Source organism: Cricetulus griseus, chromosome 3 (genome assembly GCF_003668045.3).
Source record: "Cricetulus griseus strain 17A/GY chromosome 3, alternate assembly CriGri-PICRH-1.0, whole genome shotgun sequence".
Lineage (NCBI taxonomy): Eukaryota > Metazoa > Chordata > Mammalia > Rodentia > Cricetidae > Cricetulus > Cricetulus griseus.
In genome coordinates this window covers 123,957,412-123,970,052 of record NC_048596.1, presented here as the reverse complement: position 1 = coordinate 123,970,052, position 12,641 = coordinate 123,957,412, and the positions used below count along the sequence as shown (strand labels likewise).

At 46.3% G+C, this 12,641-nt stretch overlaps 1 protein-coding gene and 1 long non-coding RNA gene across 2 annotated transcripts in view; one reads left to right on the top strand and one right to left on the bottom strand.

Annotated features, from left to right (window-relative positions):
• Window positions 1-349: 349 nt before the first annotated feature.
• The window catches only part of LOC107979388, a 29,470-nt gene continuing 17,178 nt past the window's right edge, over window positions 350-12,641 (bottom strand). The window contains exon 3 of the long non-coding RNA XR_003483925.2: window positions 350-2,137. This is a non-coding gene — a long non-coding RNA (uncharacterized LOC107979388). The remainder of the gene's footprint in view (window positions 2,138-12,641) is intronic.
• On the top strand, window positions 9,409-10,686 carry LOC100757828 (glyceraldehyde-3-phosphate dehydrogenase-like). The gene has a single exon (XM_035442455.1). The coding sequence runs from the start codon at window positions 9,481-9,483 to the stop codon at window positions 10,480-10,482; it is 1,002 nt and encodes a 333-aa protein (XP_035298346.1). The 5' UTR covers window positions 9,409-9,480; the 3' UTR covers window positions 10,483-10,686.

Genomic DNA, 12,641 nt, shown 5'->3' with positions numbered 1-12,641 from the left:
AAAAGAGAGAGAAGAGAAAGAGAGAGAGAGAGAGAGAGAGAGAGAGAGAGAGAGAGAGAGAGATCAGTATACAGTCAACCTTAAGAGTGTTTTTAATTTTCTTTTTGGTCAATTTTAAGTTTAAACAGAGAATGAAATCAAATATCAGCATTATAGAATGAACTTCTGGGATCCAATAATAAATCTTAATGCCTATAAAAATTCATTATATTTTACTATTTTAAATTTAGTGTTCAAATTATGAGAGTTTGCCATTATAATTCTTTGCTGAAACTCTCTGGAGCACCCACTCCATGACCGACCCAGACCACCATCAAACTGTAAAATTTGACACTATACCTATTATAACGCTTTGCAATGTGAATGAGCAGAAAAGCTAGAGGACCTACTCTTTGATTGATCCAGGCCATGTGACCTGCTTCGGCCATTACTGTGTTGGCAGATACAAGGAGAGCTGTCAACCAACTGTGCCTGTGTGGTTTTCACTTGGTCCAGAGTAAGCTATCAGATGCATAACTGTTGCCCCCAAACTACCAAGACTTAGAAGCTGGTCAGACTTAACCTGAGCCCTGGTACCCTGAAGAGCCCAAGCAAGGCCAGGTGAGCACTTCCCACATCAGCAGAACCCCAACTGCCTTGCAGACCTGAGAATATGGACAGAATATTGTCACTGTTGTCACCCATGTCACTTTGGCACCCATGGCTGCCAGCTTTGCAGGTGCTGCAGCTTACTGTAGCAGAGGGTGACTAATTGCACAGCTACCTAGCCAATTTCTCCAGGAAAATTGGAATTGTGACTTTATTTCAACTATATAATTTGGAGGTTCAAAAAATAATAATGCCCTTCACAAGGTTATCTTAGCATATCTCTGGTGACAACTGAACTAATTATTCAACTGTGACCATCTATTTTCCTACTTGATGATTTAAAAGTTCTTTTTTTAAGGCTTTTATTGGCATACAGCAATTTTTCATAACAATGGGTCTCAAGAAATTTTCATACCTGTATTTAACATATTTGATCATATTTATCCCCCACTCCATCCCGTTTACCCACCACTTTCCTCTTCCTAACCAGTTCTCATTGTATTTTCCTGTGTTTGGTGTGTGTGTGTGGCCCTTTCAGTTTCATTAGGGATACTTACAGGGGCATGGGTGAAAGGTTGTTTACAGGAACCTGGACACCTTGCCAGTGATGCATAACCATGCAACAGATGATGATTATAAAACATGTATTAGATAAGTGTTTTTAAAAGGTCACTTAGAGCACTGGTCCTTCATAGCACTGCAAACAACATCCCCATCCCCTCCTGCCTCTAGGGAGTAGCAATGCTGGCCTCTCTCCTGATCCATCTCTTTTTTCTTTTTCTTTTCTTTTTTTTTAAACCAGCCACTCCACCTATTGGGAATGTAGGGTTGGGGTTTTTTTTTAAAAAAAAGATTTATTTATTTATTATGTATGCAGTGTTCTGTCTGCATATATCTATGCAGGCCAGAAGAGGGGACCAGATCTCATTATAGACGGTTGTGAGCCACCATGTGATTGTTAGAAATTGAACTCAGGACCTCTGGAAGAGCAGCCAGTGCTCTTAACCTCTGAGCAACCTCTTCAGCCTCTTCATCTCTTTTTTCAAATACTCACTCCTACAGGAGTCAACCCAGGGCCTGGGCCTGTTGTGACAACACAGGTCGATGTTCTAGATGTCACCACCTCCTTGACATGAAGCATGACTCTTTTCATTTATCCTCGATCTGCCTTCTAAGATCCAGACTTTTCACCACCCTTGGCCAGAGGATATTTTGAGGCACTGAGGCCACTCAGCCCATTCTCTAAGAGGACAGCCTTGTAAGATGTGACTCTGGAGAAAACGAGGTGGAGCTATACAGACCCCCTTCTCAGTGGTCACCTGCATGCTGAGTGCCCACCGCCAGGTCATGTGACTCCAATGCACGGCTCCCAATACATCACCCTCACTTCCATCTTTACACCCATGCCTTGATTACACAAAATGCTCAGGTGCTCTTTCAGAAGCCTTGGTCTCCCTTAAAGCAGTGTCCCATTCTGAACTCTGGTAGTTAGCAGAGACTCGGGGCCCCATCTTTGTCTGGTAGACCATGCTCTTCCTGGATTAGGAACCTGTTGGGAGAAGACATAGCGCAGAATTACAATGCAACATGAAGCTGACAAACTGCCAAGCCTTTCTCTACCCTGCTGCAACACTTGGTGTTTTGCGTTTGTAGAGTTGACTCACCTAGAATCTGATATTCTCCTGATGGGAGAACAGCCTGTTCTCAGCCCCATTCCCACCCCATGTCACTTCTGCTCCATCTCTCTCTATCTCCACAGGTAGACATACCCAATCCAAGCCAAGCCCTTCAGAACATCCCTGTCTGTGGTGACCGTGATTGTCTCCTAGTTCTTCTCTTTCTCAAAAAAATCACTGTGATAGTTTGAATGCTATAATGGCCTAAAAGGCCATAATGGCCTGAAACAGGGGACCCTCCATCCCTGCCTTGCCTCTCAGGGGCTGGGATTACAGGTGTGCCACCACAACCAGCTTGGCTTTCTTCTTTCAATATTATGAGGATGCTGAATGTGAGAAGTGATGCAGACTGTAAACTAACCAGGTCCAGGTCCATTTCTGTCATCTCTCGGAGCAATCTCGTCCACTTTGGAATTAACTCCTTCTCTAGTGCTGATGGTTCTCAGGTGACAACGTCTTTGAGCCTGACTGGATCTGCCCACCTTCGGGTTTTTCTCAGATAACCCAGAGGTCCCTCAAAGCCAGTGTTTTCAAAACAGAGCTCAATGTTTTCTTCCAAACCTGATCACCTAACTCTGTCTCTTAACCCAGTCTATTGACTCAGCACACCCATGTGGTCAACTCACGTTCATGAAAATTTTGCCGCAACTCCTCCTCTGTCCTGCAGACATCGAATGCTCGATATCTCTGTCCCGCTCCACCCCTCCATACTGTAACAGCCTTGGCTGAGCTATGACAACAGCCTGATCTCCCATCCCCCACCCCCAAATCTACTCTTGTCACCCATAGCCACTTGTCACATCCACTCAGTTGTCCACAAGTCACATCCACTCAGTTGTGATGTTCCAGAGGCAATTCCACTTTCCAAACCTAGTATTCCCGGCAGCCAGATCTACACAGTGCCTGGGGACATTCCAGCTACCGCCAGGCCCTTGGTTTTCTGTTATACAGAAGGGACACCTTCCCCTTACTGCCACATACATCTTCTACACCTCCTGGAGCTCAAATACTCCTCTGAGGCTACGTCCTTCGCTTGCCTTAGAGTCCTTCTGTACTAGATTTGTGTCACTTCTCAGGACTATGAACTCCCATGTTTTAGCACCAGCTGAATCCCCACCACACAATCAGCTATCAGAAAACGTAAAGATCAGCAAAAGAGTTTCCAGCTCCACCTTGTGAGTCCATGTTTCCCTTACTCCTTCAATGACCGCCAAACTAACCTCTGAAAGTGTGGGACAAAAACCAAAGGGCAGTTGCCATTCTTAGTCTAAAAGAAGCTGCCTCCAAAGTGGTGCAAGGTACCCTATCCTTGAAAGGAGAGAACAGAGTGGTACACACTCCCTCCCTACCCTACGGCAACCCGGAGAACCCCCATCATTATCTGTGGTCACCCAGGATACAGGCTTGGTATTTATGAGCCTCAGAGGCCGCTGCCAGGGCAAGCCTCCAAAGGCAGCCCCCTGCTTTTTAAGAAGAGTGGGCTCTTTTCCTCTAGCTCATTAGCCAGGAACAGTTGATGGTTTAATGCTTGCTCTTCACACACAGAAGTGGGAGTGGCTCCTGACTGTGAGAGCCTTTTTCATTCTCAGTGGGTCACTCCACCTGGAAGTAATCCGAAGGACAGGGCAGGAGCTTCAAAATCCTTCACATGACCCCTGGATAAAACACCAGGAGGGGTGCCTCAAACTCCAGGGGCTCCGCCTTAGAGAGCCCTTTTCCACATGAAAAGACAGAAAGCACCAAAGGAAAGAATCAACCCTACTCAACCCTGTAGTCCATTGATTCAGCCAACCAACAATTACTACTCTGTGGCAGCTCCTACTATGTGCAAGGTTTTGCAGAGGAGGTAGATAAAACAGAACAGACCTGCCCCTTATATTACTGTGGGGCAGGGTAGGGCAGGGAAGACTTAGGGCGTGGCTTCTTGTCTGGGACAAAACCTCTTACAAGGAAAGACAGAGAGGGTTTATGCTCTCCCTCATGGGTTTTACAGGCAGTATGAGCAAAATTGAAGCTTCGCCCTGAGGATGTGTTAAGTAGGGGCTATGTTTGCATGGAGGAAAACCAGAGGGGTGGAGCATGTGACAGGCAGAACATACTGGCAGCCGTGGGGATGTGGCTTGCATTCATGATTAAGAAGATAGATAACTAGCGGCTCATAATTTTGTGAGCTGCAACAGAGCAGCCTTGATATTGAAACTGAACCCTGCCTTGACTTTCCATTAGGACCCTGATTCTTGATCTACCTCAAGCTTGAGCTGCCTCAGAATCACCTGGTAGGTTTGTGAAATCACAGCTTTCTAGGAATAGCCAGAGTTCCTGATTTGTCCAGTCTGGGAATTTTACATTTCTAATAAGATCTAGATCAGTGGTTCTCAATTTGTGGGTTGAAACCCCCAAGGTGGGTCAAATGACCTTTTCACAGGGGTCACATATCAGATATCCTGCTTATCAGATATTTACATTATGATTCATACCAGTAGCAAAATTACAGTTATGAAGTAACTGTAATAAATTTTGTTTAGGGATCATGACAACATGAGGAACTGTATTAAAACTTCAAAGTATTAGAAAGTTTGAAAATCATTGCTATAGATGGTGCTGATGCTGATACTGAAGCCGAGTAGAAAGAGCCAATCTGTTAAGTCTTCACTTGTGAGCAGCAGTAGTGAGTACAACCCGCCGAGGGCATTCTGGGGCTGGATGACAAGAGCGGGGAGGACTATTCATGGATACTGCAGATACTCCAGGGGGAAGAAGGGTTAAGGAAGGAAGGATTATTGTAGCACAGGAGAATCAGCTGGGGCCCTCGTGTCATTTAAATTGGATTCTCAGCTTCTCGCTTATTGATTACAATCAGTCAAGTTATCCTGGTAATAAATTGCCTTAAATTATTGAAGTGGTAACGGGCACAGCTGGGTAAATAATGCACAGGCCGGCACAGATCTATATTCATGGAGAGGTTGTCCTCACAGCACAGCTCCCACTGGGTTTGCCTCAAAGGTATTTGTTCCTACCGGTTTGCTATTTCTCAATGCTGGCCCATCTGCTGACTCTCCAGCTTAGGAGGCTGAAGTCCCTTACACATTGGGGCAGGTCTCTGGAGCCAGGCTTCATAGTTTTGCAGCTATATCCATAAAAGCAGGACTCCTAAGTGTCTTTAATCTACCTAACAGCATGTATGCCGAGAATATTGAAATACCTCCTATGAAAATAAGACCTACGATTTGAAACAAGTATCCCTCAATTACAGGCTGCATTAGGAGCAAATTAATGAGGCTGAACCCGAGTTTGTTTTATTTTTTTCGCTTTCTTTTCTTTCTTTTTTTTTTTTTTTTTGTTTCGTTTTGTTTTTCAAGACAGGGTTTCTCTGTGTAACTTTGAAGCCTATCCTGGTGACTTTGAAGTCACTCTGTAGACCAGACTGGCTTTGAACTCACAGAGATCTGCCTGCCTCTGCCTCCTGAGTGCTGGGATTAAAGGTAGGTGCCACCAACACCCAGCTTCACTTTATTTTTAAAGTGAATTTTGAAAAATTGGCACTTCAAGATTGTGATTTTGTTGTTCTAGTGAAATGCACAATAATAAATAACCCAGTTTTCTTAAGAAAACTCTCCATGTAATGAGATACGGTGGAAAGTAGCTGCAGCAGGACTGAAAGAGATTAAGATAGGCTCACTGGGAAGCATCATTGAGTCAGAACATGCAAATCACCATGGAAACTAAGTCATGCAATTATTACATAATAGGTTCATTAATATCCTAGAAAACTAAGGAAGTACACTACCTGAGAAGATCACAGTGACTATCAATGGGCAATACAGCAAGACAATGAAAGAATGGGGGCGGCTGGAAATGCCTACCTTCCCTTGACCTGTCCAGCAGGTAGCAGGAACTTAGCAAAAAAGTAATGCCTTGCTGTCCTGCTGCAGGCAGGCACCAGCCATTTCCCCACCCTATGAGGCTTGCTACCTCTGATGTTTCCAGTGCCCTTGCAACCTCCCAGATGCTTGGGTTATAAAGGACTGTATTAGTTACTTTCTCCTTGTTGCAACAAAATAGCCAACAAAAGCAACTTCTGGAAGGAAGTGTTTATTCTGCCCCAGAGTTAAAGATCGCTGCAGGAAAGGCATGGTGGTAGGAACGTGAGGCGGCTGGTCACAGTGTGGTCACACTGGGAATAGGCTATGGATGATGAAACTCAGCTTACTTTCTTCTTTGTCTTCAGTCTAGGTCCCCAGTCCATGGGATGGTACCGGCTACATTAGGTTGGCTCTTCCCTGTGCAGTTAAACCCTTCTGGAAATATCCTCATGGACACATCTAGTAGTGATTCCATGACTATTCTAAATCCAGTCGATAAAGATTAACCAGACCTAGGAAGGTACTACTCTTGGTACACCTCGGCAGCCCCCCCCCCCCACACACACACCTCAGAACAAGATGCAAGGGCCCAAGAACAAGGAAAGAAGGACACAACCCACCCTGGGTACCTGTGCCACTCAGCAGCTCCCACTAGATTACATAATGCTTTTCTAAAACTTAATCAGCAGAGAGTCCGATTTACAAAAAAGAAAAAAAAAAGATTTTAGAGTTGCAAAACCAATTTAATTAAATGAAGTTTCTAAAAAAGAATAGAAATTTGGTCAAGATTTAACATCCATGCTGGGCAGTGGTGGCTCACTCCTTTAATCTCAGCACTCAGGTGGCAGAGGCAGGCAGATCTCTGTGAGTTCAAGGCCAGCCTGGTCTACAAAGTGAGTTCCAGGACAGCCAGGGCTACTCAGGGAAACCCTGTCTTAGAAAACCAAAAGAACAAGCAAATAAACAACAACAAAAAATCTGTTGGGTACCAATTAAAGCCAACACTGTGCCCTCTTCTTTTTATCTTTAATAATCTTACACCTAAAGGAATAAAGATATAACACGTTACTGGAAAACACAGGTTAGACTCAATACATACAAAACTGTCACATCTATTTGGATCTTTTTGACTGTAAGATGTTTAACATAATGTCAGGTGGTTTGAACGAAAATGGCTCCCAAAGAGAATGGCACTATCAGGAGGTATGACCTTGTTGGAGGAAGTGTGTCACTGTGGGAGTGGTCTTTATGGTCTCTTTTGCTCGTTTCCCTCAATGTGACTATCAGTTGACTTCCTGTTGCCTAAAAGATGTAGCACTCTCAGCTCCAGCACCACATCTGCCTGCACACTGATAAGCCTCCCATCGTGATGATAATGGATTGAAACTCTGAAACTGTAACTGAGCCGCCCTAATTAAATGTTTTCTTTATAAGAGTTGCCGTGGTCATGACATTTCTTCATAGGAATAGAAAACCCTAACTAAGACACATAACTAGATTCACTTATAGTTAGTTGGGCAAATCCATCTATGTTTTTATTAAGTATCCGTAAACAAATGAAATGTTTTTTCTGAATTTTTTCACAATGTACTTCTGTTCTGCAGCTTAATGTTTGTGCTAAAGCCCTTCCCTTGGGGAAGAGTTGTAAACAACATCTACCTCTCCTCCTAAGGTCCCCAAAACAGTTGACATATAGTTCCACCAAAGCTCACCAGGCAGGCAAGCAATGAGTTTATTGTGTCCACTTACAAAGCGATAGGTGAGGGGAACTCACCAGCAGGACCACGTATATAAGGCAGCCGCATTAGAAGTTTTGCATCTGGCAGGGCTGAAACCCTCTCCCCTCATCTTCCCCCACCAATATATTCTGCCCCCAACCTGAGACACTGAGTCCACATACAATCAGGACAGAAATGCATACAACTGGTTGGGAGGAATGATTGGATACTCAGATAAGGGACAGCCAACAGTCAACAAACCCAGCTGCGATGATCTCTGGAGATCAGGCCCAGCTGGCCTCTAAACATGGTGGCAGTCGCCCTGCACAAGATTTGACAATTTTAGGTACAGATCCATGTACATTCCTATCTGAGCTTGGCACATAGCTAAGCATATTCCCCTTGACACAGGGCTGATACAGAGAGCAGCCTGAATGGGAAACTTGAAACTCAAGACCTTGAGGCCTAGAATGGGTTTATGTGCATTTTCCAAGTGGGCCAAGCACTACTAGGGTCTGCATTTGTGTGACCATGCTGTGAAGGGCACATAGTTGCTGACTTGTGTCAACTGAGTCTGGTTTCCAAAGGTTTATGTTTAAAATCAGAGTAATAGGACTCTAGGTTTATCTACAGTTTAATCTATAATGATTTCAGTCATATCAATGTCTCCGAATCATGCCTGGGTCTGAATGATGAAGAAACAAGAGCCTCAGATTTTAAGCTACCTGCTTCTGAAGGCAGTCAGTCATCTTTCCCTAAGGCATCCACATGAACTAAACATGATTCCGCAGGGCCAATATGGCTCCCATCTAAACCCAGACCTGTAGAGGGTTCTGTGCACACAGCTATAATCTACTGGTGTTAGAGCTACGGGGCTCTAAAGTGAATCTACCCATTTTGTCGTAAAGCCAATCTGATACTGTCATCTGCTGAGTAGTTCATGAATGCCACCTGAGGTCACCGTACCACCTCAGCCCCGGAACTCTGCCCCAGCTTTCTCCTGACCTGCATCCCCTGTCAGCACTGACAAAGATTATAGATCTCGGTGGCCTCTCTGTCACATCCTGCACTTCTGCATTCGTTGTTTTCATTGTTCTCATTCTGACATTGAGCTGGTCTGCTGATACTCTGCCAGGTATACTTGCTCCCCTGGATAGCTTTCACATTCCAAGCCTTCCAGGACTCTGGCCCCGTCTGTCACACATTACTCTCCCCCTGGAATCCAGTGTCCCAGCAATGAAAGATTCTCACATTACCTACCAAAGTGCAACTCGGTGCCTTCCAAAAGTCATGTTTAGACTTTTACCCTGCTAACAATAGAGCCTGAAGTGACAGAGGCACCATGACCCCAACCTTGCCATAGGCTTCCCTCCCTTGCAAGAGCTTCTTGTAAGGCCCTGTACTTGATTTTACATTCATAAGAGTGTTTCTTCAAGTAAGAAAAAAAAAATGGGGGCTGGAGATAGTGCTGTCATTAAATTCCTTGCCTCACCAGTACGAGACTAGAGTAGAATCTCAACACCTGTATAAAAACAAAACAAGCAACAAAAATAGACATGGTGGGCTCTCTGCTCCTCCCTGTTCTAGAGACAGCCGCATCTTTTCGTGCAGTGCCAGCCTCGCTCCAGAGACGCAATGGTGAAGGTCGGCGTGAACGGATTTGGCCGTATTGGACGCCTGGTTACCAGGGCTGCCTTCATTTCTGGCAAAGTGGAAGTTGTTGCCATCAATGACCCCTTCATTGACCTCAACTACATGGTCTACATGTTCCAGTATGACTCTACCCATGGCAAGTTCAAAGGCACAGTCAAGGCTGAGAATGGGAAGCTTGTCATCAACGGGAAGGCCATCACCATCTTCCAGGAGCGAGATCCCACCAACATCAAATGGGGTGATGCTGGCACCGAGTATGTTGTGGAATCTACTGGCGTCTTCACCACCATGGAAAAGGCTGGGGCCCACTTGAAGGGCGGGGCCAAGAGGATCATCATCTCTGCCCCTTCTGCTGATGCCTCCATGTTTGTGATGGGTATGAACCAAGACAAGTATGACAACTCCCTCAAGATTGTCAGCAATGCGTCCTGCACCACCAACTGCTTAGCCCCCCTGGCCAAGATCATCCATGACAACTTTGGCATTGTGGAAGGACTCATGACCACGGTCCATGCCATCACTGCCACCCAGAAGACTGTGGATGGCCCCTCTGGGAAGCTGTGGCGTGATGGCCGTGGGGCTGCCCAGAACATCATCCCTGCATCCACTGGCGCTGCCAAGGCTGTGGGCAAAGTCATCCCAGAGCTGAACGGGAAGCTGACTGGAATAGCCTTCCGTGTTCCTACCCCCAACGTGTCTGTTGTGGATCTGACATGTCGCCTGGAGAAACCTGCCAAGTATGAAGACATCAAGAAGGTGGTGAAGCAGGCATCTGAGGGCCCACTGAAGGGCATCCTGGGCTACACCGAGGACCAGGTTGTCTCCTGTGACTTCAACAGTGACTCCCACTCTTCCACCTTTGATGCTGGGGCTGGCATTGCTCTCAATGACAACTTTGTAAAGCTCATTTCCTGGTATGACAATGAATTCGGCTACAGCAACAGGGTGGTGGACCTCATGGCCTACATGGCCTCCAAGGAGTAAGAAGCCCACCCTGGACCATCCACCCCCAGCAAGGACTCGAGCAAGAGAGAGGCCCTGGCTGCTGAGCAGTCCCTGTCCAATAACCCCCACACCGATCATCTCCCTCACAGTTTCCATCCCAGACCCCCAGAATAAGGAGGGGCTTAGGGAGCCCTACTCTCTTGAATACCATCAATAAAGTTCACTGCACCCAAAAAAAAAAAATAGACATGGTGGCACACACTTGTAATCCCCAGTGCTAGGAAAGCAGACAGTATACTGGGGGTTGGCTGGCCAAGCTGATCAGCAAGCAGAAGGTACCATTGAGAGATCGATCCTATCTCAGAATGAAGTGTGGCCTCCACACACACATCATGCAAATACATGTCATCCAACATTCTCTGAACCTGCCCTCCAACTTGGTCATCCTAACAGAAATAACCACTTTATCCCAGAGCTGTCCCACTCTAGCAGTGAGCACTGAAGAATACAGAGGTTTAGTTTGGGATTCAAGCACAGGGTAGAGCTTCCCTTTGCCTGGCTCCTCCCACTGGCTCCTCCCACTGGACCCATCTATCACCCACCCCACCTGGGACTCATTGACATTGGTCAAGCCTACTCCACTGTGGCCTTCAAGCAGGACAGAAGGCCCCCAGGCTCCCAGCTCAGTGATCTGAGCCCCACCCTGCTCCAGCTGTATCCACTGGACTCTCAGAGGACTGGCCAGGCCCAGACCAGATGATCTGACAAGATGGAAAGGGAAAATTCTCGGCATTCCTTCAGCAGAAGATGTCTGCCAAGCCCAAGGCAGTGAGCAGCAGCGAGATGGAGCTTCAGATGCATCTTCAACTTCAATGTAGTCCAGTGCAGAAAAAAAACCGAGTCCCTTCTCATTAAGTGGTTATATAGGGACCATATGGAGCAGGGAGCCTGGAAGTGGGATTCCTTTAGCCAGGCCAAGGGAGGATACAGGACCAAGCCCTGAAATTCTCTCTCAATGCACACAGACTTCCAGTTTTGGAAAAATGTCTTCATATTCCCAGAAATGACCCAATGGAACAATCAGATTGCATTATTCTCTCCAGTCATCAATGCTCTGCAATGGTTCCAGATGGAAAGGGCCACAATCTTGTCTTTAACTCTATCTTGACTGCCATAGTAACTCGTGATGAGAAATCTCTCCTGAAGGCCCTGTTTGGTCAGTTTCCGTTCTCACCAGCCACAAAAGAGGCTCACTGGGGAGTCATCAGTTTGCAGAGTGAACTTGCCAAACCAGGCTCTGCTGTCAGTATCAACTAGGCACTGGAGGGTTGCCCGGCAGTCTGGCTAGAGTCCTCCAGCCCCACAGCCAGAGAAACAATCTACAGCCCAGGAGTCCCAGCCCAGCAGACCCTCTGGACACACTAATTAGCCAGCATCGCTATATCATCAAGACTCTTGGCGAAGTCCAATTTTTCCTTCCAATCTCAGCTCATCGACTCCATGAAGCCCCATTTAGCACCTTACCAACTAGACCGAACCAGTCACTCGCCACTCCTTCCACGTCTCCATTACACACCCAGCCCTCTGCGCTATGGGTTCTACATTCAAGGATCTAGCCATCCAAGATCAAAAGTAAGGTATTGTCCAACAAAACCCAAGTGGACAGTTCCTGAGAACGGACACCGGAGGTTGACCTCTGGCCTCTAAATGCTAGCTAGACTCCGATTCAAAGTCAAAGAGACTTTCACATCACCTTTCTTCTGAGGCTCGCTGAACACACCTTTCATTGAAATCTCGAGAAGCACGTTCGAGGCAAGTGCAGCACACTGTATCTCTCACCGTTTGAGTTAGATATCCACCATCCTCACAGGTACCCCCCACACCTCTCCGTACCATACATCAACGGTAATAACAGCAGCCATGAGTTGACTCGCATGGTGGGAACTGGCCACCTCCACACCCACGGAAACACAATGCATCCTAGCAGATGCTCTGATGGACAAGTGTGAAGAGTCAAGCTGAACACCCACAGGACCCCAAAAGAGCTCAGCCTGCAGCCATTAGAGAAACAAATCTCACTGGGTCATTCACAGACACCTCAACTAGTAAACACTGTTGCTGTGTGCGGGTACACACATATGTGGAGACCAGAGGACAAACACCGGTGGTTCTTTGTTTGGTTTGTTTGGTTTATTTTT

What these genes read in the sequence shown, in the direction of transcription:
- LOC100757828 (XM_035442455.1), top strand. Translation starts at nt 9,481, where the DNA reads ATGGTGAAGGTCGGCGTGAACGGATTTGGCCGTATTGGACGCCTGGTT.